This window comes from Coregonus lavaretus (genome assembly GCF_964263955.1).
Source record: "Coregonus lavaretus genome assembly, chromosome: 24".
Classification (NCBI taxonomy): Eukaryota; Metazoa; Chordata; class Actinopteri; order Salmoniformes; family Salmonidae; genus Coregonus; species Coregonus lavaretus.
Window position 1 is genome coordinate 36,547,961 of NC_140011.1, and position 27,874 is coordinate 36,575,834.

General features: G+C 42.4%; 2 protein-coding genes across 3 annotated transcripts; both read right to left on the reverse strand.

The window, feature by feature from the left end:
* Positions 1-1,986: 1,986 nt before the first annotated feature.
* Positions 1,987-21,559, reverse strand: LOC311100250 (dnaJ homolog subfamily C member 18-like). Of its 2 annotated transcripts, none has more exons than XM_084141092.1 (8): positions 20,988-21,559; positions 11,767-11,941; positions 11,402-11,547; positions 4,822-5,028; positions 4,557-4,669; positions 4,001-4,113; positions 3,623-3,795; positions 1,987-3,467 (listed from the first exon to the last, which is right to left on the reverse strand). In XM_084141092.1, exons 1-8 carry the CDS (start codon positions 21,112-21,114, stop codon positions 3,343-3,345), a joined length of 1,179 nt encoding a protein of 392 aa, XP_083997218.1. In that variant the 5' UTR covers positions 21,115-21,559; the 3' UTR covers positions 1,987-3,342. The 2 variants fall into 2 exon arrangements, with proteins under 2 accessions (XP_083997218.1, XP_083997219.1); XM_084141093.1 differs by having other exon boundaries at positions 4,001-4,110; positions 20,988-21,207.
* A 191-nt stretch (positions 21,560-21,750) lies between these two features.
* ecscr (endothelial cell surface expressed chemotaxis and apoptosis regulator) lies at positions 21,751-25,772 on the reverse strand. The gene is made up of 11 exons (XM_084140551.1): positions 25,436-25,772; positions 25,039-25,128; positions 24,721-24,837; positions 24,556-24,618; positions 24,250-24,366; positions 23,777-23,908; positions 23,575-23,670; positions 22,701-22,734; positions 22,531-22,601; positions 22,257-22,345; positions 21,751-22,128 (listed from the first exon to the last, which is right to left on the reverse strand). Exons 1-11 carry the CDS (start codon positions 25,491-25,493, stop codon positions 22,120-22,122), a joined length of 876 nt encoding a protein of 291 aa, XP_083996677.1. The 5' UTR covers positions 25,494-25,772; the 3' UTR covers positions 21,751-22,119.
* Positions 25,773-27,874: the final 2,102 nt, after the last annotated feature.

Below are 27,874 nucleotides of genomic sequence, written 5' to 3' on the forward strand. Positions count from 1 at the left end.
CCACTCCAGGACCTTGAAATGCTTCTTACGAAGCCACTCCTTCGTTGCCCGGGCGGTGTGTTTGGGATTATTGTCATGCTGAAAGACCCAGCCACGTTTCATCTTCAATGCCCTTGCTGATGGAAGGAGGTTTTCACTCAAAATCTCATGATACATGGCCCCATTCATTCTTTCCTTTACACGGATCAGTATTCCTGGTCCCTTTGCAGAAAAACAGCCCCAAAGCATGATGTTTCCACCCCCATGCTTCACAGTAGGTATGGTGTTCTTTGGATGCAACTCAGCATTCTTTGTCCTCCAAACACGACGAGTTGAGTTTTTACCAAAAAGTTCTATTTTGGTTTCATCTGACCATATGACATTCTCCCAATCCTCTTCTGGATCATCCAAATGCACTCTAGCACAACTTCAGACAGGCCTGGACATGTACTGGCTTAAGCAGGGGGACACGTCTGACACTGCAGGATTTGAGTCCCTGCGGCGTAGTGTGTTACTGATGGTAGGCTTTGTTACTTTGGTCCCAGCTCTCTGCAGGTCATTCACTAGGTCCCCCCGTGTGGTTCTGGGATTTTTGCTCACCGTTCTTGTGATCATTTTGACCCCACGGGGTGAGACCTTGCGTGGAGCCCCAGATCGAGGGAGATTATCAGTGGTCTTGTATGTCTTCCATTTCCTAATAATTGCTCCCACAGTTGATTTCTTCAAACCAAGCTGCTTACCTATTGCAGATTCAGTCTTCCCAGCCTGGTGCAGGTCTACAATTTTGTTTCTGGTGTCCTTTGACAGCTCTTGGCCATAGTGGAGTTTGGAGTGTGACTGTTTGAGGTTGTGGACAGGTGTCTTTTATACTGATAACAAGTTCAAACAGGTGCCATTAATACAGGTAACGAGTGGAGGACAGAGGAGCCTCTTAAAGAAGAAGTTACAGGTCTGTGAGAGCCAGAAATATTGCTTGTTTGTAGGTGACCAAATACTTATTTTCCACCATAATTTGCAAATAAATTCATTAAAAATCCTACAATGTGATTTTCTGGAAAAAAATTTCTCCTTTTGTCTGTCATAGTTGACGTGTACCTATGATGAAAATTACAGGCCTCTCTCATCTTTTTAAGTCAGAGAACTTGCACAATTGGTGGCTGACTAAATACTTTTTTTCCCCACTGTATGTAAACTTCTGACTTCAACTGTATACCCCAACTCCTGAATGTGTCAACAGAAAATGTATAGACCTTGCATTGTGTATGTCAATTGTTTTGAAGTCCTCTGTATAGTATTGTACAGGCATGTCCCTTTGAGTACATATGGTGGTCCAATAAATATTTGTGCATGATTGTGGTTCCCCAACTCAGCAAAGCAAGTAGTGTGATTTTGTTTTAAAGCTATAATCCTTAGTTGACACATCAATTTTTGTACTTAAATTAATGATATATCCACTGATTCTTGAAAAATATAACTTAGAAATGCCTGATAAGCTTAGTTTAACTGTTGTACCCCATCAGGATCCAAAATATAAACTTGTTGTACTCCAATGTAAATTAAAACATACTCTGTGTAGCCTGAAAACATGGTTCAAACAAATGTATCATGGATGTTTAGTCCATCCATAGCTTGGTCTATGAATTTGAGAGTGGTTACATTTCTCCAGGCCCATCCCTCAGCTTTTCACCCAAAACATAGGCGGGGTGCCTGCTTTGTTATTGTTTCAATTAAGGTTTCTAGCTACAAAGAAATCCAACAAGGACTAAGGCTGGGATTTAATCCGATCGTGCGTTGTCGACAATGTTCCCTTGTTCGCGGAGACCGCATTCACGGTAAACGCTGCATATGTCAGCTCAATCGAACAATTTGCATTGTCGACAGCGCAATCAGGCTGAAACTCTGCCTAAGCTGGGGTGTAACACCAGTAGGGAAAATGGTTGAGAGTATAGCAATCTGGATCAATGCTCTATAGACATACTAGACAAAAGCAACCCATAGACACCAAGGGATTGTTTAACTTTTTAATAAACAAGCTTGAAAACCTGCTCTGACAGTACAAATCACCAGAGTTTAGCCACGAGGCAACTGGGTCTCTAGTTAGCATCAGGTCTAATCTGTAATCCATTACAGACAACTGCATCCTGTCTGTCTGCCACTAGTGTGGCTGTTAACCCTTCGTCTGCTGGATTTATGATCTGACTAAAGGAAGGTCAAGCATTAAAAGATTGGAACTACTACTGAACAAATGTTCATTTGGAGAAATGTTTGAAAGTGCTTAGTAAAGTAACAGTTGATTACATGAATGGGCAGGATGAGTGGATTGCTCTTAATAGTCCTTTCCAAAGAGGTGTGCTGCAGCAGCTGTTGACTGAGCACCTGAGGTGTAACACAAGGCCAGGGTAAAAGAGGCAAGAATATGTGGCTTCACTCTGGGCTGCATGCATTAGAGAATAGAGACTAGGACAGCAGGTTCCAAATAAAACGGCATCACAAAGTGCTTCAGAATGAACCAGAAGGACCAAATAATGGACAAGTACGACTATAGCAATGCCGTTTGGCAAAGTCTTAGAGCACAGCAAAAGAAACAAAGTATCAATGTATTTCTGTCTTCACATAAAACAGAAATTAGATTTTAAGTGGATCTAATGTACTAGAGATATAGTATATAGCTCTGGCCTTACTTTCTTTAAACAGCAAGCACGACAAATCTACATTTTCTTCACAGTTTAAGACCATATAGATCGGTCTTTTCAAATAGAAGCTCTCGTTTGCCTCTGTGTCTGAAAACCTTTTCTAGAAGTTAGTGGTTTTCAGGTCCTTGCATTCTTTCTTCACAATTAAATGTTCTTTCCACTTAAAAAGTAACTCACTGCTCTAGCTATGTTCTTTCCCAAGACCTAAACAATATACTCCCATTTAACTCACGCCACAGAAACAAACATGGAAATAAATGAGTAACCCAGCAGCAATGCTAAACATGTTTCAAACAGGTGACTAACGGAAAGTGTACGTGTGAACAGACAACCATTTTCTCAAACCTTGTAAGCAAGCCTATATTCCTTAATGTAAGGAAGTAGAAACAAGGTACATCAATAAAACAATCCCAGAGCCAGCCAGGCTGGGCTTTATGTGGTTATCCACAGAGCCAAGGTGGGCACCTCCATTTTCTTCCATCCGAGGGGAGAGAAGGCACAATGTTTCAGATCAAAGGCTTTGGCTGCCACTGTGCTCTATCCAGAGAAGAGATATTCTTCAAAAAAGTGCCCCGATTGAATAAATTAAATAAATAAACAATATTAAATGAGTAAAGTGTAGAATTCCCAGCTGGAAAGAGATGCCTCCCTCTTCTCCTGTCTAAGCCCCTCATTCTCCTCTCTGTCGACCCACAAAGCGGTACAGCTTGTCACAGTTGTCCAGCTTCAGAGACTCAGCCTTCGCCTTCAGTCTGTCATCACGGTACAGTTGTGCAAGGTTCGCCAAGTCAGACTCTGTGAGGAAAGAGAAACACATCAGCTCATATATGGATACATTCATACTCTACAACACGAATAAACCATGTGTTGCTATCTCAGTCAACACGTCTCAGGTGGTTGTCAATGGGGACAGAGTCAAGCTGCCAGGACCTGAATGCAGCTGGACTTACTCTGCTGTTTCTCCTTCCAGCAGCTGCTCTGCAGGTGTTCGATGTAGTCACTCTCTATGGTCTTCTCCAGCTCTTCCAGGGACTCCCCACGGTACTCCTTCTGGAAGCCCTTGTCCACGTAGTAGGGCACGCCCATGTTCTGGGTCTCCCGGGATACCACCAGGCCCATGGCCCTGAAATAAACATACAGTCAGTCCAACTAAATATTTACAAAGGGTACCCAATACCCATCACACCTCACCCTCTTCAGGGTCCTCATGCACTCAGCACCCAGCATTTGACAGTTACCATGCTACCAGTCTGTGAAATAGGTTCATATGCAGTCTATTTTAGAGACAAACTTATCATCAAGAAGCTTGGTTGATGTGGTGGACTCACGGTTTGTAGAATAGACCGTAAGGAGGGTTGGTGGCCATCAGTTGGGTCACAACAGATATGAGGATCAGCACCAGAACAGGAAGAAGCTGCAGGAAGGCTGTGAAGGTGTTCTGCTGAGGAAAGGCAAAACCAGAAGAAGTTCAAACACACATCACATACCTGTAAATACATTGAATCAATCTACAGTAAAGCTAACTAACTAAAAAAAAACTAAAATCTGGTCTAGGCATGGTGAAAGACTCTTATTTTCACAGCTGGTCTGTTTCACTGGTCAACCTTCAACCCCCACCGTAACTGATCCTCTTGGAGCAGCATAAGGTTCTCCATTTAATTGCCTATTGCAGCACAATGACAAAAACAGGATCAAATCTAAACCCTCCACCCACCCAACCTTAGGGAGTGGAGTTCTTTCAAATCAAGGCCCAGCATAAATTGTAAACCCATAAGAAACCCATAAGTTGTAGCCTTGTTGGTTAATCACACAGCCACAGAACATCTATGAGTTGAACTGGTGGGAGTTTCTAGGAGATTTCTCCTCATGTGGGCACTGACTGACCTGACTGCGGTTCTCCCCCACCTCCTCCTCGCGCCTCTCATATGCACGTCGCCGACGAGGCTGGTAGAAGTTAGAGTAGGTGGCTCCTCTGTTGGTGTACACATGGATGTTGCCTGAGGGAGCAGAACAGACATGATTTACATGCTCTTAACTACTAAGCAACAACTGACAATGAGTCACTCAAATCCAAAATTCAAGTAACAAGAGAGATAAACACACACACACCAACTCTTTCTATCAGAAACAGACACACACACAAACTGACCTGTGGGAAACCTTCCTCCAAAGAAGATGTTGAAGAGTTCCTCAGGGGAGATGTCGGCCTCAAAGTCCCTGTTGAAGTTGCGGTAGTGTCCGTGGCGAGCGTGGGCTGACGGGTGGGCGGCGCTCTCACAGGGAGCCTGTTCTCCATACTGGTCATACTGAAGACGCTTCTCAGCGTTGCTGAGCACTGCATACGCATTGCCTATGGCTGTAAAGAAAATACTTATCAGGCCTACGATTGATACTCTTATGGTGTGGTGTTGTCTGACAACAGCATGAGAAGGGAGGAGCTAGTCTAATTATCTGCACCGGCAGTTTCACAAAAATACAAATCAAATCTAATTTTATTTGTTGAATGCTTTGTAAACAACAGGTGTAGTCTAACAGTGAAACGCTTACTTAAGGGTCCTTTTCCAACAACGCAGAGTTAAAGATAAAAAATCTAATACAAAATTAAAATACTGACACGAGGAATACATACACAGTGAATAACAATAACAAATAAAAATAACATGGCTATATACAGGGAGTACCAGTACTGAGTCGATATGCAGGGGTAAGAGGTAATTGAGGTAGATACAGTGCCTTGCAAAAGTATTCATCCCCCTTGGCGTTGTTCCTATTTTGTTGCATTACAACCTGTAATTTAAATGGATTTTTATTTGGATTTCATGTAATGGACATACACAAAATAGTCCAAATTGGTGAAGTGAAATGAAAAGAATAACTTGATTTAAAAAAAGCTAAAAAATGTTTACGGAAAACTGGTGCGTGCATATGTACAGTGAGGGAAAAAAGTATTTGATCCCCTGCTGATTTTGTATGTTTGCCCACTGACAAAGACATGATCAGTCTATAATTTTAATGGTAGGTTTATTTGAACAGTGAGAGACAGAATAACAACAAAAAAATCCAGAAAAAACGCATGTACATTTTTTATAAATTGATATGCATTTTGATGAGGGAAATAAGTATTTGACCCCTCTGCAAAACATGACTTAGTACTTGGTGGCAAAACCCTTGTTGACAAACACAGAGGTCAGACGTTTCTTGTAGTTGGCCACCAGGTTTGCCCACATTTTAGGAGGGATTTTGTCCCACTCCTCTTTGCAGATCTTCTCCAAGTCATTAGGGTTTTGAGGCTGACGTTTGGCAACTCGAACCTTCAGCTCCCTCTATGGGATTAAGGTCTGGAGACTGGCTAGGCCACTCCAGGACCTTAATGTGCTTCTTCTTGAGCCACTCCTTTGTTGCCTTGGCCGTGTGTTTTGGGTCATTGTCATGCTGGAATACCCATCCACAACCCATTTTCAATGCCCTGGCTGAGGGAAGGAGGTTCTCACCCAAGATTTGACGGTACATGGCCCCGTCCATCGTCCCTTTGATGCGGTGAAGTTGTCCTGTCCCCTTAGCAGAAAAACACCCCCAAAGCATAATGTTTCCACCTCCATGTTTGACGGTGGGGATGGTGTTCTTGGGGTCATAGGCAGCATTCCTCCTCCTCTAAACACGGCGAGTTGAGTTGATGCCAAAGAGCTCGATTTTGGTCTCATCTGACCACAACACTTTCACCCAGTTCTCCTCTGAATCATTCAGATGTTCATTGGCAAACTTCAGACGGGCCTGTATATGTGCTTTCTTGAGCAGGGGGACCTTGCGGGCGCTGCAGGATTTCTGTCCTTCACGGCGTAGTGTGTTACCAATTGTTTTCTTGGTGACTATGGTCCCAGCTGCTTTGAGATCATTTACAAGATCCTACCGTGTAGTTCTGGGCTGATTCCTCACTGTTCTCATGATCATTGCAACTCCACGAGTTGAGATCTTGCATGGAGCCCCGGGCCGAGGGAGATTGACAGTTCTTTTGTGTTTCTTCCATTTGCGAATAGTCGCACCAACTGTTGTCACCTTCTCACCAAGCTGCTTGGCGATGGTCTTGTAGCCCCTTCCAGCCTTGTGTAGGTCTACAATCTTGTCCCTGACATCCTTGGAGAGCTCTTTGGTCTTGGCCATGGTGGAGAGTTTGGAATCTGATTGATTGATTGCTTCTGTGGACAGGTGTCTTTTATACAGGTAACAACTGAGATTAGGAGCACTCCCTTTATGAGTGTGCTCCTAATCTCAGCTCGTTACCTGCATAAAAGACACCTGGGAGCCAGAAATCTTTCTGATTGAGAGGGAGTCAAATACTTATTTCCCTCATTAAAATGCAAATCAATTTATAACATTTTTGACATGCGTCTTTCTGGATTTTGTTGTTGTTATTCTGTCTCTCACTGTTCAAATAAACCTACCATTAAAATTATAGACTGATCATATCTTTGTCAGTGGGCAAACGTACAAAATCAGCAGGGGATCATATACTTTTTTCCCTCACTGTTTTCACCCCCTTTGCTATGAAGCCCCTAAATAAGATCTGGTTCAACCAATTAACTTCAGAAGTCACATAATTAGTTAAATAAAGTCTACCTGTGTGCAATCTAAGTGTCACATGATCTCAGTATACAGTGAGGAGAACAAGTATTTGATACACTGCCGGTTTTGCAGGTTTTCCTACTTACAAAGCATGTAGAGGTCTGTAATTTTTATCATAGGTACACTTCAACTGTGAGAGACGGAATCTAAAACAAAAATCCAGAAAATCACGTATGATTTTTAAGTAATTAATTAGCATTTTATTGCATGACATAAGTATTTGATACATCAGAAAAGCAGAACTTAATATTTGGTACAGAAACCTGTGTTTGCAATTACAGAGATCATACGTTTTCTGTAGGTCTTGACCAGGTTTGCACACACTGCAGCAGGGATTTTGGCCCACTCCTCCATACAGACCTTCTCCAGATCCTTCAGGTTTCGGGGCTGTCGCTGGGCAATACGGACTTTCAGCTCCCTCCAAAGATTTTCTATTGGGTTCAGGTCTGGAGACTGGCTAGGCCGCTCCAGGACCTTGAGATGCTTCTTACGGAGCCACTCCTTAGTTGCCCTGGCTGTGTGTTTCGGGTCGTTGTCATGCTGGAAGACCCAGCCACGACCCATCTTCAATGCTCTTACTGAGGGAAGGAGGTTGTTGGCCAAGATCGAGTTCAAACAGGTGCAGTTAATACAGGTAATGAGTGGAGAACAGGAGGGATTCTTAAAGAAAAACTAACAGGTCTGTGAGAGCTGGAATTCATACTGGTTGGTAGGTGATCAAATACTTATGTCATGCAATAAAATGCTAATTAATTACATAAAAATCATACGTGATTTTCTGGATTTTTGTTTTAGATTCCGTCTCTCACAGTTGAAGTGTACCTATGATAAAAAAATTACAGACCTCTACATGCTTTGTAAGTAGGAAACCCTGCAAAATCGGCAGTGTATCAAATACTTGTTCTCCCCACTGTATATACACCTGTTCTGAAAGGCCCCAGAGTCTACAACACCACTAAGCAAGGAGCACCACCAAGCAAGCGGCACCATGAAGACCAAGGAGCTCTCCAAACAGGTCAGGGACAAAGTTGTGGAGAAGTACAGATCAGGGTTGGGTTATAAAAAAATATCAGAAACTTTGAACATCCCACAGAGCATCATTAAATCCATTATAAAAAAATTGAAAGAATATGGCACCACAACAAACCTGCCAAGAGAGGGCCTCACACCAAAACTCACAGGCCAGGCAAGGATGGCATTAATCAGAGAGGCAACAAAGAGACCAAAGATAACCCTGTGGAGCTCCACAGCGGAGAATGGAGTATCTGTCCATAGGACCGTTTAAGCCGCACACTCCACAGAGCTGGGCTTTACGGAAGAGTGGCCAGAAAAAAGCCATTGCTTGAAGACAAAAATATGCAAACATGTTTGGTGTTCACCAAAAGGCATGTGGGAGACTCCCCAAACATATGGAAGAAGGTACTCTGGTCAAATGAGACTAAAATTGAGCTTTTAGGCCATCAAGGAAAACGCTATGTCTGGCGCAAACCCAACACCTCTCATCACCCAGAGAACACCATCCCCACAGTGAAGCATGGTGGTGGCAGTATCATGCTGTGGGGATGTTCTTCATCGGCAGGGACTGGGAAACTGGTCAGAATTGAAGGAATGCTGGATGGCGCTAAATACAGGGAAATTCTTGAGGGAAACCTGTTTCAGTCTTCCAGAGATTTGAGACTGGGACGGAGGTTCACCTTCCAGCAGGACAATGACCCTAAGCATACTGCTAAACCAACACTCGAGTGGTTTAAGGGGAAACATTTAAATGTCTTGGAATGGCCTAGTCAAAGCCCAGACCTCAATCCAATTGAGAATCTGTGGTATGACTTAAAGATTGCTGTACATCAGCGGAACCCATCCAACGTGAATAGTTATGCACGCTCAAGTTCTGTTTTTTGTCTTATTTCTTGTTTGTTTCACACACAAAAAATGTTGCATCTTCAAAGTGGTAGGCATGTTGTGTAACTGAAATGATACAAACCCCCCCAAAAAATACATTTTAATTCCAGGTTGTAAGACAACAAAATAGGAAAAATGCCAGGGGGGGTGAATACTTTCGCAAGCCACTGTATGTACATGTAGGTAGGGGCAAAGTGACTAGGCAACAGGATAGATAATAGACAGTAGCAGCAGCCTATATATGGTGAGTGTAAAAGTGTGAGTGTGTGTTGCGTCAGTATGCACGTGTGCGCATGTTATATGTATGTGGGAATATGTAGTGTGTGTATGTGTGTGTGTGTTGGGCACAGGAGGTTGATGGCACCTTAATTGGAGAGGACAGTCTTGTGGTAATGGCTGGAGTGGAATAAGTAGAATGGTATCAAATACATCAAACATGGGTTCCATGTGTTTGACGCCATTCCATTCACTCCTTTCCAGACATTATAATGAGCCGTCCTCCCCTCAGCAGCCTCCACTGGTGTTGGGGTGTCAGTGTAAGAATGTGTGAGTGTGTGGGTAGAGTCCACTGTGTGTGTACAGAGTCAGTGCAAGACAGTAAGTGCAAAAAGGGTCAATGCAGTTAGTCCGGGTAGCCATTTGATTAGCTATTAATCAGTCTTGTTTAGCACTCTTATGGCTTGGGGGTAGAAGCTGTTCAGGGTCATGTTGGTTTCAAACTTGTTGCATCGGTACCGCTTTCCATGTGGTAGCAGAGAGAACAGTCTATGGCTTGGGTGGCTGGAGTCTTTGACAATTTTTTGGGCCTTCCTCTGAAACCGCCTGGTATAGAGGTCATGGATGGCAGGGAGCTCGGCCCCAGTGATGTACTGGGCTGTACTCACCACCCTCTGTAGCGCCTTGTGGTCGGGTGCCTTGCAGTTACCGTACCAAGCGGTGATGCAGCCAGTCAAGATGCTCTCAATGGTGCAGCTATAGAACTTTGAGAGAATCTGAGGGCCCATGCAAATCTTTACAGCCTCCTGAGGGGGAAAAGGTGCTGTCGTACCCTCTTCACAACTGTGTGGGTGTGTGTGGACCATGTTAATTCCTTGGTGATGTGGACACAGAGAAACTTGAAGCTCCCGACCCGCTCCACTATAGCCCCATCGATGTAGATGGTTGTGTGCTCGCCCCTCTGTTTCCTGTAGTCCTTGATCAGCTCCTTTGTCTTGCTGATGTTGAGGGAGAGGTTGTTGTCCTGGCACCACACTGCCATATCTCTGACCTCTTCCCTATAGGCTGCCTCATCGTCGTCAGTGATCAGTCCTACCACCGTCGTGTCGTCAGCAAACTTGGTGTTGGTAGTCGAGCGCGACTATGCAGTCGTGGGTGAACAGGAAGTACAGGAGCGGACTAAGCACCCCCCCGAGGGGCCCCTTGTTGATGGTCAGCGTGGCGGATGTATTGTTGCCTACCCTTCCCGCCTGGGGGCGGTCCGTCAGGAAGTCCAGGATCCAGTTGCAGAGGGAGGTGTTCAGTCCCAGGGTCCTGAGCTTGGTGATGAGCATGGAGGGCACTATGGTGTTGAACGCTGAGCTGTAGTCAGTGAACAGCATTCTCATGTAGGTGCTCCTTTTGTCCAAGTAGGAAAGGGCAGTGTGGAGTGCAATGGAGATTGCGTCATCTGTGGATCTGTTGGGGCAGTATGCGAATTGGAGTGGGTCCAGGGTGTCTGGGATAATGGTCTTGATGTGAGCCATGACATGCCTTTCAAAGCATTTAATGTCTATATATGTGAGTTCTATGGGGCGATAGTCATTTAGGCAGGTTACCTTGGCGTTCTTGGGCATGGGGACTATGGTGGTCTGCTTGAAACAAGTTTGTATTACAGACTGGGTCAGAGATAGGTTGAAAAAGGGCAGCAGGTAGCCTAGCGGTTAAGAGCGTTGGGCCAGTAACCGAAAGGTCGCTGGTTTGAATCCACAAGCCGATTAGGTGCATTTCTTTTTAGCAAGGCACTTAACCCTAATTGCTCCAGTAAGTCGCTCTGGATAAGTGTCTCCTAAATGACTAAAACGTTAAAAAATAAATAAAGAATGTAAAATGTCAGTGAAGACACGTGCCAGTTGGTCAGCGCATTTTAGGAGCACATGAGGAATGCTCACATGATCATCTAATGTGGAAGATCTGGAGAGGGCAACACAGCAGTAACAGAGGCATCCCTTTACCTTTAAATGCATCTGTGGCTCCCGGGGCACAATTCTTATCAGGGTGGAACTTCAGTGCCAGCTTCCTGTATGCCTTCTTCAGATCTTCATCACTAGCGTCTTTAGGAACACCCAGGATCTCATAGAAGTCCTTGCATTTCTTTATCCTGCATGGATCAAACAAAACACAAAGAATCTTATGAAATCTGACATTACAACAGTACAATGTGGACAATGTGCAGGTGCACTTTCACTGGGTGGAAAACTTGACAAATGTAGCTATGGTCTCTGAGTGCTCAAGATGAATGATGGCCTATCACTAAATAAAATGTAAAAACCTCTGGTAAAGTCAGTGTGAGTGTGATTTAATGCTAGGGGGCAGGTACCTGAGAACACCCTGACACTGATCCTCTGTGTAGGTCTTCTTCTCCTCACTGCCTCCTCGGCGTGCCTCCTCTCGATCCCCGTCCTCTTCATTTGATCGGAAGCCACGTGGTGGGGGTATGTGGGACTCCTCTGTAGTAGCAGAGCTCCCATTCCTCACTATGGCATCAATCAGCACTGAGGGAAGACAGAGAGATCAGGCAAGGGGGTAAATATCAATAGAAGAGACAGCCAGTCTCAGTCTGGATAAGCCTAACTTTTGGTGTGTATTAAAGCAGAGGTTCCCAACCTAGGGGGTACGGCCCCCATATGGGGCATCAACGTTTCGTGGTGGGGGGGGGGGTTGCGGGACCTTCCTTGATTTAAAGAGTAAAAAACTAAAAACAATTTGCGATTGTTTATACCGATCTAAAACGACACATAAATCCACAATGCTTTAGGCTAGAAATAAGCAGTAAAATGCCAGTGGAAGACGTGACTAATGCACATGGGAATATCTTTGCCTAGAAGCTGAGAAACAACCAGGCCCAAATGGAATCCACGCACGCATAATTCCGGAGCCTCAGACAATGCACAAAATTAACTGCATTCGATTCAAAGCACAATACAGAGGCGTTGAATTAAAAGCAACTGCAACCCACATGTTATTGTATTGCGATTAAACATTTTATTTTATTAATTAACAACCATGAAAAACGTGAAAATGTATAAATAAATAGATCTACTGCTGGACATCTTCCCTTTTCCTCCACTGGGATTTGAGAAGGGGGCGGGGGAAAAGGAGGATGTGAGGTGCCAGACTGACAGTCACTAGTCCCGTCAGTCAGTGAGAAGAGAAATTAAAAAGTGAAACAATGCCTAGATTGATTGTCAACAGATGAGCTTAGAAGAAGACATCTCGCGACCAATCTGACTGCAAAAACAAGAGCAAGACTAAAGCTTTGTTCACACTGCAGGCCTTAATGCTCAAATCAGTTTTGTTTTTCAAATCAATTTTGGAATACTGACTGTCCAAACAGCAAGTTACAAGCAGGGGTGAAAGTATAATTAATTTATTCCCGGTACGGGACCTCCTATATGTGCACGCTCTTGCACCCCAAAAATATATGAGCCTAATCATACATATAGAATCCCTATTAATTCAATAGGATCTCTGTGGGCCTAGCCGTAAAGAATGAATGGAAATAGACATCGGTTACACAAAACACCAAAAAGTGTAATGACATTTGGCGAGTGTCAACCCACTCATCTCTGCCTTGACAAAATGTCAGTGTTCTCGTGGAACCACATCGCATTTTGGAGCGTAGGCTATACCAAACATTTTCAAATCCATTCGCTCATATTTCATGTATCTGACATGTGGTAATGATACAGTTCTCTTGAAAAAATGTAGGCTCATGTTTTACTGGTACGGCGAGCCCCCACTATTTATTTTGCCTGGACCATACTGGCCTGCCTGACGCTTCATGTCCACCAGATGCATTAAATTCTTTGCGTTCCGATGGAAATAACTCATTGTCAATGGAGTGCACAGTGGCTGATTGGTGGTGGTGCTTGTGCGTCCTATCACTCAGAAGTTATGTAGCAAACTAAGGTGACAACAATGCTTGCCATGGACGTTTCCCAGTTGCTTTGAATGATCATAATCATAGTGTAAGAATGCATTTAAAGCCTCAAAGGATAAGATGATCAAACTTTCAAAACAAGTCATTTTTGGCCAGGAACAGTAGTCAAGTAGCTAGCTATGTAGCTGTTTAACTTTCTAGCATATTCACACATTTTTTGTAAACCATTAACAAGCTAGTTAGCTACCACATGTTCTTGTCAAAACTGTTAGAGTAGCTAGCAAGCAACAATATATGCCAAATAACAGTCTAAAAAGCACTTGTGATTTGACCGTTCAGACAAGTTGCATGGCCAGGAATCAGATTTGTATCTGATTTCAAACAACCTACGAAGGTGACTTGAAATATCTGCTTCCATGTGCTTTTTGGCTGGTCAGACTTCAGGAAAAAGAACAGATTCTAATCAGATATGCAAAAAAAAATGATTTCAGTCAATTCTAAACTGCCAATGTGAACAAGGCTTAAGAGTTCCCAAATTATGTTTATGAGGACAAGGGGATCTTCTTTTGTAAAGCGTGCCAACACTATCGACCACATAAGAAAGCAAAACGGTGGTGGAGCACCTGAGATCGAATCAACACCAGACTCGAAAGGCGAGCTAACAACCTGGTAAGTATTTGGATGTAAATAACCTAGCTTACTTATTTTGATAGTAGGGTAACAGAGTAGCCCACTCGTTATGTTGCATTGTATAAGCTATCTTCACCGGTGGCAAACTGAGGTAAACTTTGCAGGCTAGCTAGCTACATTAGCTTCCTAGCTTAGTGCAAGCTAGCTATCTGAACTCTGCAGTGTGTGAACTCTGTGGTGTGTGTGTGTAACTCTGTGGTCTGTGTGTGGGGCGGAGGGGGGTTGTTGGGTTCTACCAGCGTGTGGGAGAGAGAGTGTGACTCACATCTTTGTAAAAGTTGGCTAGCTGTAGTGTGTGTGTGTGAACTCTGATGTGTGTGTGTGTGTGGGTGGGGGTGTTGGGTTCTTCCCGGGTGTGTGAGAGGGAGAGAGAGTGCTATGCACAGCTTTGTGGCACATTGATCAAAGGCAACAGTGGCGAATATTGCTAGCTTTCCTAGCCTGTATTTAATCACTGGCCTAAATAGGGTCAGGGTTACCATGGAGGAAATAATGACCAGAACAATATGAAAAGAAAATGAATGATGGGGCGTCCTTTCGTGTGCTGCGTGTTGGAATCTCTCCGTGTGTGTGTTGTATGTACAGTGCATTTGGAAAGTGTTCAGATCCCTTTACTTTTTCCACATTTTGTTACGTTACAGCCTTATTCTAAAATTGATTAAATTGTTTTTTCCCCCTCAATCTACACACAATACCCCATAATGACAAAGCAAAAACAGGTTTTTAGAAATGTTTGCAAATTTATAAAAAATTTAAAACTGAAATATCACATTTACATAAGTATTCAGACCCTTTACTCAGTACAATCCAGGTGTGCAAAGCTCTTACAGACTTACCCAGAAATACTCACAGCTGTAATCGCTGCCAAAGGTGATTCTAACATGTATTGACTCAGGGGTGTGAATACTTATGTAAATTAGATATTTCTGTATTTCATTTTCAATACATTTGCAAAAAAAAATCTAAAAATGTTTTCACTTTGTAATTCTGGAGTATTGTGTGTAGATGGGTGAGACAAAATCTATACATTTTTTATTCAGGCTGTAACAACAAAATGTGGAATAAGTCAAGGGGTATGAATACTTTCTGATCACATTTATAGCAAAATAAATGCTGCAGTAGCTGTTTTCAAAGTATTTCTACCGTTTTGTTTCATAGCTCATAAATTAATCGCATAAAGTCAAAGAACTAGGAATCCTATAGCCTATCCCACCTCGCGCAGCAACACTGCCTGGCTGGGGGCTGTGCATACGTCAAGTGCTGAGTGAAAGATTCATTTTTAGAAGCGCTGGCACAGGCATAAAAGTTGGTCTAGTTTACTTGAAATGAAATTCTACTGAAGTGAGACTTTGTCCTTGTGTTTCTTGGCTATTTACATTGTTTTGTTCACAAGCTAGGTTGTTTTTCAAATGTTTGAGTTTCAACTGCTAGGGAAGAGAAGACGAAGCGGATACTAGTCAGGCTCTCTCAATCTAACGGCCGAGACACTTTTAACGCGGAAATTCGGATAGCCACGCTTGCTTCACCCTCATGTTGGTGCTAGCAAGCTGGCTAGGTAGTGCTACAGTTGAAGTCAGAAGTTTACATACACCTTAGCCAAATACATTTAAACTCAGTTTTTCACAATTCCTGACATTTAATCCTAGTAAATATTCCCTGTTTTAGGTCAGTTAGGATCACCACTTTATTTTAAGAATGTGAAATGTCAGAATAATAGTAGAGAGAATGATTTATTTCAGCTTTTATTTCATTCCTCACATTCCCAGTGGGTCAGAAGTTTACATACACTCAATTAGTATTTGGTAGCATTGCCTTTTAATTGTTTAACTTGGGTCAAACGGGTCAGGTAGCCTTCCACAAGCTTCCCACAATAAGTTGGGTGAATTTTGGCCCATTCCTCCTGACAGAGCTGGTGTAACTGAGTCAGGTTTGTAGGCCTCCTTGCTCGCACACGCTTTTTCAGTTCTGCCCACACATTTTCTATAGGATTGAGGTCAGGGCTTTGTGATGGCCACTCCAATACCTTGACTTGGTTGTCCTTAAGCCATTTTGCCACAACTTTGGAAGTATGCTTGGGGTCATTGTCCATTTGGAAGATTCATTTGTGACCAAGCTTTAACTTCCTGACTGATGTCTTGAGATGTTGCTTCAATATATCCAAATACATTTCCTTCCTCATGATGCCATCTATTTTGTGAAGTGCACCAGTCCCTCCTGCAGCAAAGCACCCCCACAGCGTGATGCTGCCACCCCCGTGCTTCACGGTTGGGATGGTGTTCTTCGGCTTGCAAACTACCCCCTTTTTCCTCCAAACATAACGATGGTCATTATGGCCATACAGTTCCATTTTTGTTTCATTAGACCAGAGGACATTTCTCCAAAAAGTACAATCTTTGTCCCCATGTGCAGTTGCAAAGCGTAGTCTGTCTTTTCTATGGCGGTTTTGGAGCAGTGGCTTCTTCCTTGCTGTGCGGCCTTTCAGGGGGTATGTCGGTATAGGACTCGTTTTTACTGTGGATATAGATACTTTTGTACCTGTTTCCTCCAGCATCTTCACAAGGTCCTTTGCTGTTGTTCTGGGATTGATTTGCACTTTTCGCACCAAAGTACGTTAATCTCTAGGAGACAGAACGCGTCTCCTTCCTGAGCGGTATGACGGCTGCGTGGTCCCATGGTGTTTATACTTGCGTACTATTGTTTGTACAGATGAACGTGGTACCTTCATGAGTTTGGAAATTGCTCCCAAGGATGAACCAGACTTGTGGAGGTCTACCATTTTTTTCTGAGGTCTTGGCTGATTTCTTTTGATTGTCCCATGATGTCAAGCAAAGAGGCACTGAGGTTGAAGGTAGGCCTTGAAATACATCCACAGGTATACATCCACAGGTACACCTCCAATTGACTCAAATGATGTCAATTAGCCTTTCAGAAGCTTCTAAAGCCATGACATCATTTTCTAGAATTTTCCAAGCTGTTTAAAAGGCACAGTCAACTTAGTGTATGTAAACTTCTGACCCACTGGAGTTGTGATACAGTGAATAATAAGTGAAATAATCTGTCTGTAAACAATTGTTGGAAAAATGACTTGTGTCATGCAAAGTAGATGTCCTAACCGACTTGCCAAAACTATAGGTTTGTTAAAAATAAATTTGTGGAGTGGTTGAAAAATGAGTTTTAATGACTCCAACCTAAGTGTATGTAAACTTCCAACTTCAACTGTAGGTATCAATCGCCAGTCCAGTAGGGCCTGGAAACTATAGTGAGCTTTAATTGGTCAATAATGACACGGTGAATGGGCTTCCCGTTGTTTCATCGCCCCCAACATGCTATGTGGTCAAAACAAATTAAGCAATATACCACATTCCTTCTTAGTAATACATGTATTATTTTAGAAACATTACAAAGTATGCGCACCTGTTTTTTTGTGTAATTTTGGCTGGTAAAATATCTGCGTGGACCAAAAACCTAGTTTCAGGCCGTTTTTGGACAAAGTCAACTTTACAACAGTGTCCCAGGCGTTGATATCCTGTCCAAGTGCGCTTCAATCAGGTGTGGGTTGTTGTATCAGATTCAGCCAGCTGCACGACAAAGGCCTTCAAGGAGATCCTGAAGGAACTCTTTCCCAACCCAACCCATGTGACATGTGTTGCACATCTCCTAAACCTTGTTTGAGAGGTCTTGCCTGAAGTGTTTGTGGAAATGAACACCTTGTGTGCTCTTGTTAAGAGGTATTTTTGCCAGGCCCCCAGCATCGGCAGCAGCTCAGAGCGTTCATGCTGGCAAAGGACTTCAGATGGTGCTGGCAGAGCACATGGATGTCCTCTCTGAGTTACTGGACACCTTTGAACCACCTGCTAAGTGTGTCTAGGATCTGAAGGAGCTGCTGGGGAACCAATAATACTTGCTGAAGGCCCAGGCTGTGTTCATCGTTGAACACAGTCTGGAGCTAGTGGTCCTTCTTAAGAAACTGGAGAAGACACCAGAGCCATCAGCCCACATCATCAGCGACAAGCTGCAGGACCTCTTGGAGTATGGCAGCGGCAGATGACTGGCGCCACCACACCACCACTCAGCTGGAGGAACTTCCAGAGCAAGAGAGAGATGGGTGTGGAGAGCTCTTCAAGGCTGCCATGAGAGAATGTGCCATTAAGCTGCAGGCTTTGACGGAGAGGCACCCGAGACTAGCTGTCTTTAACTCTATTCATATATTCGACCCAGCACAAGTGGAAGGGTACAGGAAAGAGAGGAAGGATATGTGCACATCATCGCTGCGTTGAGTGAGGTGTCTGAATTTATAAATACATTTGATTGATTGATTGAAGAGGGGTGGCACAGGTACATGTCAATAGACAAAACTGATGCCAGAGAGGTGAGAGCAGTGGATCTCGCTCTCTCTCTCTTTTAATTCAGGCTGTAACAAAATGTTGAAAAAGTCAAGGGCTGTGAATACTTTGTGAAGGCACAGTCTTTAGGAAACAATGTTGGCCCTGTTCCATTCCTGTCTACACCTCTATAAGGTTTGGTTTATTTATCTGACGGCCTGATTGACTCTTCAAACAAGTGATTCAAGTGATTCAAATTCAGATGTAAGTGTTCAGGGTATTACAGTGAAACTTATTTTGTCAATGAAAATCTTGAATCTTAGTTCATACATACAAAAACATAATATGTTATTGAATTAAAGTTTACGGTCTGAGTTGTATAGGCTACATTAATTAATTATAGTTTTTTCTTTGAATTTGAAATACGTACATCCTCCAGGCAGAAAAGAGCTGACTCTTCCCACAGAACATGTATCTCTTGCTCTCTCTAGCAGAAACAGTACTCAATTCATGACACTTTATATGACACTATGTATATCTTATATTTATTTATTCATTCATTAACTTACTGTTTTCATATCCGTTTACACTGATTGTACTGAAATAAAAGTTAAATAAAGTCATTTTACATGTAACAGATTATCTTTATTTGTATAAAATTAAGTGTCCCATTCAACTGCATGACGTGTACACATACAGTGGCTTGTGAAAGTATTCACCCCCCTTGGCATTTTTCCTATTTTGTTGCCTTACAACCTGGAATTAAAATGGATTTTTGGGTGGTTTGTATCATTTGATTTACACAACATGCCTACCACTTTGAAGATGCAAAATATTTTTTCTTGTGACACAAACAAGAAATAAGACAAAAAAACAGAACTTGAGCGTGCATAACTATTCAACCCCCCCAAAGTCAATACTTTGTAGAGCCACCTTTTGCAGCAATTACAGCTGCAAGTCTCTTGGGGTATGTCTCTATAAGCTTGGCACATCTAGCCACTGGGATTTTTGCCCATTCTTCAAAGCAAAACTGATCCAGCGCCATCAAGTTGAATGGGTTCCGCTGGTGTACAGCAATCTTTAAGTCATACCACAGATTATCAATTGGATTGAGGTCTGGGCTTTGACTAGGCCATTCCAAGGCATTTAAATGTTTCCCCTTAAACCGCTCGAGTGTTGCTTTAGCAGTATGCTTAGAGTCATTGTCCTGCTGGAAGGTGAACCTCCGTCCCAGTCTCAAATCTCTGGAAGACAAACAGGTTTCCCTCAAGAATTTCCCTGTATTTAGTGCCATCCATCATTTCTTCAATTCTGACCAGTTTCCCAGTCCCTGCCGATGAAAAACATCCCCACAGCATGATGCTGCTTGTTTGTAGGTGACCAAATACTTATTTCCCACCATAATTTGCAAATAAATTCATTAAAAATCCTACAATGTGATTTTCTGGAGAAAAAAAACCTCAATTTGTCTGTCATAGTTGACGTGTACCTATGATGAAAATTACAGGCCTCTCTCATCTTTTTAAGTGGGAGAACTTGCACAATTGGTGGCTGACTAAATACTTTTTTTCCCCCACTGTATATATATATATATATATATATATATATATATACATATACACACACACACACACACACACAGGTCATGTGACACTTAGATTGCACACAGGTGGACTTTATTTAACTAATTATGTGACTTCTAAAGGTAATTGGTTGCACCAGATCTTATTTAGGGGCTTCATAGCAAAGGGGGTGAAAACATATGCACGCACCACTTTTCTGTTATTTTTTGAAAAAATTGTTTTCATTTCACTTCTCCAATTTGGCCTATTTTGTGTATGTCCATTACATGAAATCCAAATAAAAAGCAATTTAAATTACAGGTTGTAATGCAACAAAATAGGAAAAACGCCAAGGGGGATGAATACTTTTGCAAGGCACTTTACACCAGAGTTTAAAAAAAGATTTAAGCAGAATTTTCAGCAGAAATCTCCATAGAAAATATAACACATTCCAGCAGATTCCATTTGGGCCTAGCTACAACCTTCTACAGTTGTGGTGTCAAAGAAATTGGACTTTGCTTGGGAAGTAATCTTATGCAATGTGTGACTATCATTTAATTGAGGATTAATATACATTTGCGTGACATTTTTCAAATGTGAAAAAGGGGGCCCTGGGGAAAAAAGGTTGGGAACCCCTGTATTAAAGTAACATTATGTACCTGAAACATGTAACGTTATTCCCTAACCTAGTCCCTTTTTATCTTCAGAAGATGAGTTACTTATGACAGTTAACCAGAAATGATACTAGCTAACCAGTTTGGCTGGTTGCAGCTGCACCACCAGGTTGAGCAATAACACGGATAAATTAATGAAATAAACATTACTAACTATACATTGTAGTGTGGTTTACAGGCTAGCACACACGCTATAGAAAGAGATTACCTGTATTATAAGGCCGACCATATTGTACATATCATTCAGATGACATGTAGCTATAACATATGCTTAACATGTTCACTGATTCGAGGGGAGCATACATAATCAAATTCATATTTACAAGATACAGACGTTGCACTTTCTCTTTTAATATTCAAGTTGGCAAGCAAGGCTAACGTTAACAAGACGGCCATTACGGCATATTTACCTCTGGCCCGGGTGCTGGGGAATATTTTCTGGGCTTCATACAACAGTTGAAGGGCTTTTTCTCTCCGCCCTGACCGCAAGGACAGCTTTGCTTTCTCTATCAATCGATCCGATTCCTGTTTATCCATTTTGACAGCTGTTCGATGGCTAGCTAGTTAGCTTATTCTCACCGAGGCCTGCAACCCCAATAAGTTACGCTCGCTACACAAATGCGGTTGACTGCCTGAAATCGTAATAATTTTGCTAATAGCTATCTTATGTTGAGATGTACATGGGCGTTGTCTGTCAACTGAAATGAGCCGTAGCTAGCTAGCTTTGTTTACAGATAACAAGCTAGCTAGCAATAGGTAAGCTATGATATTTCGCCGTAGCTATCAGGTATCATACTAGCGATGACGCCTCCCACTTTAGAAGTCAGACATGAACACAGGTGCAAGCGCCTATTCAAGTCGTCCGAATAACGATAGAAAAACTGGAACTAGTTCAAATCCATGCAATACGGGAAGAAATGTAATACCGACATTAACCAGTCCCGTATTAACACAGAGCTTCTTTGGTAACCGCCATGCCAACAGGAAGCGGAAACGGGCAGAGTTAGCAACAACAGTCAAGTCAACCAATGGAAAACCTCTGCCCTTGACCTATTGACTCATCTGTAGTTCAGCAGTGTTACATGTAAATCATTTTGGACGTTGTTGCAGCTTCTGATTGCTACATTCTTGTAACATTATTAACAAACATGTCAGACAGAGTGATACAATGTTGTCTTGTGAACAGTATATTCTGTATTTTGTTTTATTGGCAGCTGTAATCCACAAACTAAAACATATTTTACAAAAGTAAAAAAAATATATGAACACAACATTATCTCCATAACAGCAGTTTTGATATCATCACACAAATACATGAACATTAGAATGGCAACAAAATAAATTCATCCACATAGACACATCAGACTCAACGGTAGGCCTAGTTGTAGTTTAATGGCATAATATCCCCATAGCTATGAATTCAGGTGCTGTGTGGGCTCCCGGTAACTTGATCTCAGATGTATAGAACAACCGCTGTACTATTTTGTTTGAGTAGTTTGGTGATTTCTGTGTTTTGGAACGGCACATCTAGGGTCTTTATTTTCACACCAGCTGCAAAAAATAACACAATATGCAATATTAGCTTAAATCCATTGGATATTTGCTTTTGACTATTCTGTTTAAGAAGTGGTTGTATTCATTGCAGTTAGTGCTGGTGAAAAGTTATTTCCTGAGCCCACCTTATTGTTCAGTAGGTCCCTGTTCAGCTCCTGCTCCTCAAAGTCCAGTGTTGTACTGTGAATGGAGGAGACCTGGGGGGAGTCTGTGTCTGTGGGAAAAGAGAGAGATGTTTTGCTCCCATGCTCCCTTGTCTTGTATCACTGTGAATAGCAAGCCCATTTCCCCCAATAATCATCAGCAATTATAGCTATTATAAGCAGTAAAAACAGAGGCCCCTCAATATTAGTTTGGGGACTATTTCAAAGTGAAGCACTACTGTGACCTTGTCCCCACCAGTTTCTGTGTTAATGTTCTTCATGGAGACCAAAGTGATGCTCTCTTTTTCTCCATTGGACGTGACATTGCTATGGAAAAAAATAGATTAATTACAAACATAAACAGAGACATATACAGTTTGTCGTACCCTATCAACGCTATGCATGTGCATACTTTGGTGTGCATACCTTTCAGACACCACAGAATCACTGCTCTTTTTACCTGTGGAACAGAAACTGTGGTGATTCTCATTGTCTGGCATGTTTGACAGGATGCTCTTCTCTTATTATAACTACTCTCTTCTCAAGCTGGCATGGCCATAGCTCTGGAGAACCTAAGGCATTAACAGGGCATTCTGCCTTATCCCAAGGGTTCTCAGCTATAAGTGCCACTTACCAGTGGGACCATGTGAACTGCAATCCCTACGCTCTGTTTTAATGTTTAGAAACGTCAATAATCATCGCTTGCGATACGGTTTTCCAAATATATGGAACTGATCTTTAATATCAGAAATAATTGTTCAGATAAAAAATTTACACTTACTGTAGCTGGTTTGCAAAGATGCATACAGCTGTGTGTCTCCAGCCGATGAACTACACTTCCACTACACTTCCTCCCGAGTTATGCTTACACACAGATGTTCGGAGTATTCTATATAGCTAATTAGTAGAGGTGGTCGTCTCCGTCGTATGTCTTCCTTAAACAAGTGCTGTAACATGGAAATATGGCCTTGTGGGAACACTAACCCTAACCCTATAAAGGTGTGTAATAATTTAACCATTTGTTTTTTGAAAAATAATTCTCACTGATATGAAAGATACATTCCTTATGTTACCAAAGCCATACAGCAAGCGATGTGTGTTAACGTTCAGAACGAGCATTGGGGCTCTTAACAAAACTCCTCCAGCCAGAAGATACCTTCATGAATAGACGTTAAAGGTAGTTAGCGTCTACGAAGAGAGATCTTTACAGGTGTTAACATGGATACACATAACATACATATAGATACTGTTACTCTCATGTATCCATTCTCTCACATGAATTATCATCATTTACATTTACCTTCCTCCTTTGAGTTGCTGCACCGGTCTCTTAGGCTGACCACTGTTACTAAAACCACCATGACAATGACGAGAATGAGGATTAAACTCATGACACCTGTTGGGGAGCAACATCCCAGACAGAGTTAGTTATACTCCACCTGAGTATAGGATAGTTTCATAACAATGTTTTAATCATCATCATCATGTATCGTTAAGCATACCAAAGGCAAGCATGGTGAGGCTCTTGCCCGGTGACTGAGTCGGAGGGATGTCAGTGTGTGTCCCTGTGGATCCCTCAGGAGAGGTCACATAGGTCGAAGTGGTTGCTGTTGCAGCAGCTGTTGATCCTGAGACTGAACACATAAACAGGCATGTAAGTCAACTTACAGCAAACACTACATGAGAAATATTAAGACCTGGAGATTGTTCTACAGCACACATGTAAGGTTGACAGTAAAGGCAGCTTGTGATCATAACAAACAAGTGACATCATGTGTCCTGTGAATGACACATGGCTTTCTACGAAGTCCTCAACTCTGTAAAGCACAGCTAGCAAATCAGAATTTCCTGGCTCATGATTTCCGAATACCATCCAATAACAGGATGCGCACACCATTCAGACAAAAGGCACATCAACTTGTCATCGTGTCATCAGTAGACAGAGAACAAAGACAGACAGAGAAATAGTGTTCACCTGGTCCAGTAGCAGTGTCTTGTGAGGGGCTAACAGGTATTTTAGCAGAGCTTCTGACATTAGGAGACGGTGGTCGAGGTGAGGATGTGGGTACCTCATTGTCACTGTTGGCGTTTCCTGAAACACGTCCACAACAACATCAACAAAACTCTTGCTGCCTTAGGTTTATTGTAGCCCTCTTTTGGACGCTAGTAACACAAGCATTTCGCTACACCCGCAATAACATCTGCTAAATATGTGTATGTGACCAATAACATTGGTTTTGATTTTTATTTAGTACAGAATGCTACATTTTCTCTGTATTACCAGGTGAGGTTGTTGATTGATTTGACTGCAGGACACTGTGGGTTGTCACAAGAGGGTTGTTCCCTAGAAAAACAACAAAATGAACGCAATACTTTCTCTCAGTTCTACTCAAACATTAGCAGTGAGACAACACAGCAGATAAGCCCTATAGAAGACCAGAGTTACCTGGCGCTGAGAGTGCTGGGGATGATGTCACAACATTCGTTGGATGGGCTGTAGTTGGGGTGGTTGCACTGCCAGCCACAGTAAAAGTGTTGGATGTCAGTGTCGGTGGTGAGGTCACTGTGGGTTGAAACATCTCCATCAAATAACAGTGACCTACATGGTCAGGTGATTCCTGAATGTTGACTACAGTATCAGTTTATGATGATGGTTAAACAGCTCTGGTGATCAAGCAGTTCCCCAGTCAAAATACTTTTTCCAACCAATGAACTAATTCTTAGCCAGAGTCAGAGAGTTACACCCAACAAGGCCTAAACTCACCCATGGGACCTGCTGCAGGCATGGTGGATTCTAAGGATCCACCCATAACCTCTTTCTGGTTGGTTTGATTGATGGCAGATTGGGCTGAAACTGTAACAAACAGCTCTAGTAAGGTCTGGCTTCCTCTGAACACTATAGTATCAAAACAGCTTTTGTCCTTTGGCTAATGAAACACGTGATATCATTATAAAGCACTACATTTAGTCATCGCCTGTTTTTCTAGCGTGATACTGTTAGATGTACAAGTACAATTTCTATCAAGAGAGCGGAAACTGCTCAAAGTAATACGTTAAACAAATTGGATGTCAAACAGAGAGTTAAAAGACTGTTCAAGCAATATCTATGTAAGACAAGTACCCGTAATCTGGCCGCGTTGCCTTTATTAATCTGAACCTACCTGCTGGAATGAGGAGAAACACACTCAGCAGAGGGACAGGATACAGAAGCAGATCCATGTACAAATCCACAGCGTTTCCTCTGTCTGTCAGGAGCCTCTCAGATTCCCACTGTGTGTATGTATTAGTGCGTGTATAAAATGTTTGGGGTCACCCAGGGGCAAGAGAACCCACTGTCATGAGTGTACTAGATAGCGTATGGAGTCTCTCTGAGTAATGTGTGTCCGTGTATGGAAGCAGTCTCAACTTGTGGCCTGAGTGTGTGTATTTGCGTGTGTTAATGAGAGAGTATGGTAAAGGTCCTGGTAGCGAGATGTTGCTGTCCTGTTCCATAGAGTGGTGGTTAGGAGTTACTTGCCCTCTACCGTGGGTTCAGTGTGAGGTGGGAGTGGTTGCCATGGCCTGTCTGACGCTTTTCCCAGAGTTTCCTGTGGAAGAATGGCAGGAAGCAGATGGAATGCCCTCATGGAAACTGTAGAGAAAAGAACATTCGCCCACTGTTTTGATTCAGGTTGGCTGTGAAAAAGCAGCTCCCTTGAAAAACAGTGAAGCTGCCCATTTTACACACATGCACACACACACTCCATCCCGCAGAGCATATTGTTTGGGCGTGGCCTAAATTGTGAAAAGGCTCCTATTCCCATCATGTTGCACAATGTGAGAATATATTTCCTATCTATCGATGAGAAACTGGAAGCCACACTATTGGTTCATGCATATTTTATTCAAGAGTAAAAAAAGTGATTTGTCCCATAGGGCATGCTTACAATGTGTGTATCATTTATGAAGTCAAATGCCAAAACTTAGTTCCGGAGAAAATTACAAGAAAAAATTGTCGTCACAAGTTAAAATCCATGAAATTCCTTCTTCAAAATAAACCACGTCTAGACCAAACAAGGATCAGAAAACAGTGGAAGGAAAAATAACCGTAAGCTTAATCGTGAGAATAATAAGAATATCATCAAGAATTATAATGAGAATATATTGTTTTCCTTTAAAAAGTATGTGAGACACAGGATTTTCATTGTGTCCAATTTGTTTACATTTGAACAAACCATGCGATCATGCTTTGGCAGCCTGAATGTTGCTTTTCACTGAGTAATATGTTCATTCACACAATTGAACAACTTCTGTACACCAACAGAACAGAAAAAGGCTTCACACCTTAAAAAGAGCATATGTGCCTGTACAGCAAAACAATAAAATAATAATATAATAAACAAATAATATTGATTAAAAAATGAAGAAAAAAACGAATCAAAGGAAACAACAATAAAAAATGTAAATAAAAAACAAAGGGAAACTTTACAAATCAAATTTGATGAGAGAAATAATTCAGGTCTACTATATTGAAACATCACAATTATTATTTCACATATCAATAAGGAACTTAATTGCATGCATCGATGCGTTCCATACCGTGGATGCTGTTAAAAACCATTGTCTTTGTTATTGTCCATCTTTATAATTCATTATATATATATATATTAGATCATTTTTTTACTCCGACAGAAGATTTGACGTACTATGTGAATGATCTCTCTTTAGTTACAGGCAGGAGAGAAACAATCAGGTACGGGTGACAGAAGGTAGACCTGGAGCTGGGACTACAGCGCCTAAACATGACAGACCGTGGCTTTGGTTGGTGGAGAGGCCACAGCCAAGCCCACGTTCCACCCCTACCCCTTCCCCTGCAGGCTCATGGCATCTTACCACAAAATAAATCAAGAAATCAACGTTTTCAGGTAAGATTGCATTGCAAGAAGTAAAATCTACATATTTTTTATTTTCAAATGTCCTTTCTTACAAACAAGATTTTATTTGTATTCATTAATACTAGTAGCAAAACATTTGACTAGCGAGATCATTTCTGTATGAGATGAGTTCATGAGTGAAACTCTTAATCAAAATAGTCAAATGTGTGTGTGGCATGGGTACTGTACTGGAGTGTCTCATGTCAGACCCCATGAGGATGTACTGTAACAGACATGGGAGAAAGCTCGGGACTCCAAACTCTGCCCACTCGGTCTGTGATTGGATTGAGAGAGGGAACAGCAGACACACCCACAGGACCACACCCCTGGCCCTCATCCCAACAGGGGCCCCTACATCCCGCCCCGCTGGCCTCTCCTCTCCTCCTCCCTGTCCCTGCCCTAAGCTCTGACCCCACTACCCCCCTCCCGTCTGTGCTCAGTTTCCCTTTGTGGTGACCTGCCGTCTAAAAAATAAACCACCTTACCCATTTGAATAAGAGATTTAACATTTGATTCGTTTCTCTAATTGGATGAAAGAGCAGCAGGCGGTAGATGCAGATGTTGTGTTGTGTCTGTGGGTGTGTTATGTTTTGTCTATATTCTGAGGCCTGATATCACGATTTGGCGACTTCTTGGCGCACAGCACGGCAGTCGCATGGACTCTAGGGCGGGCCACAGGACGAAGCA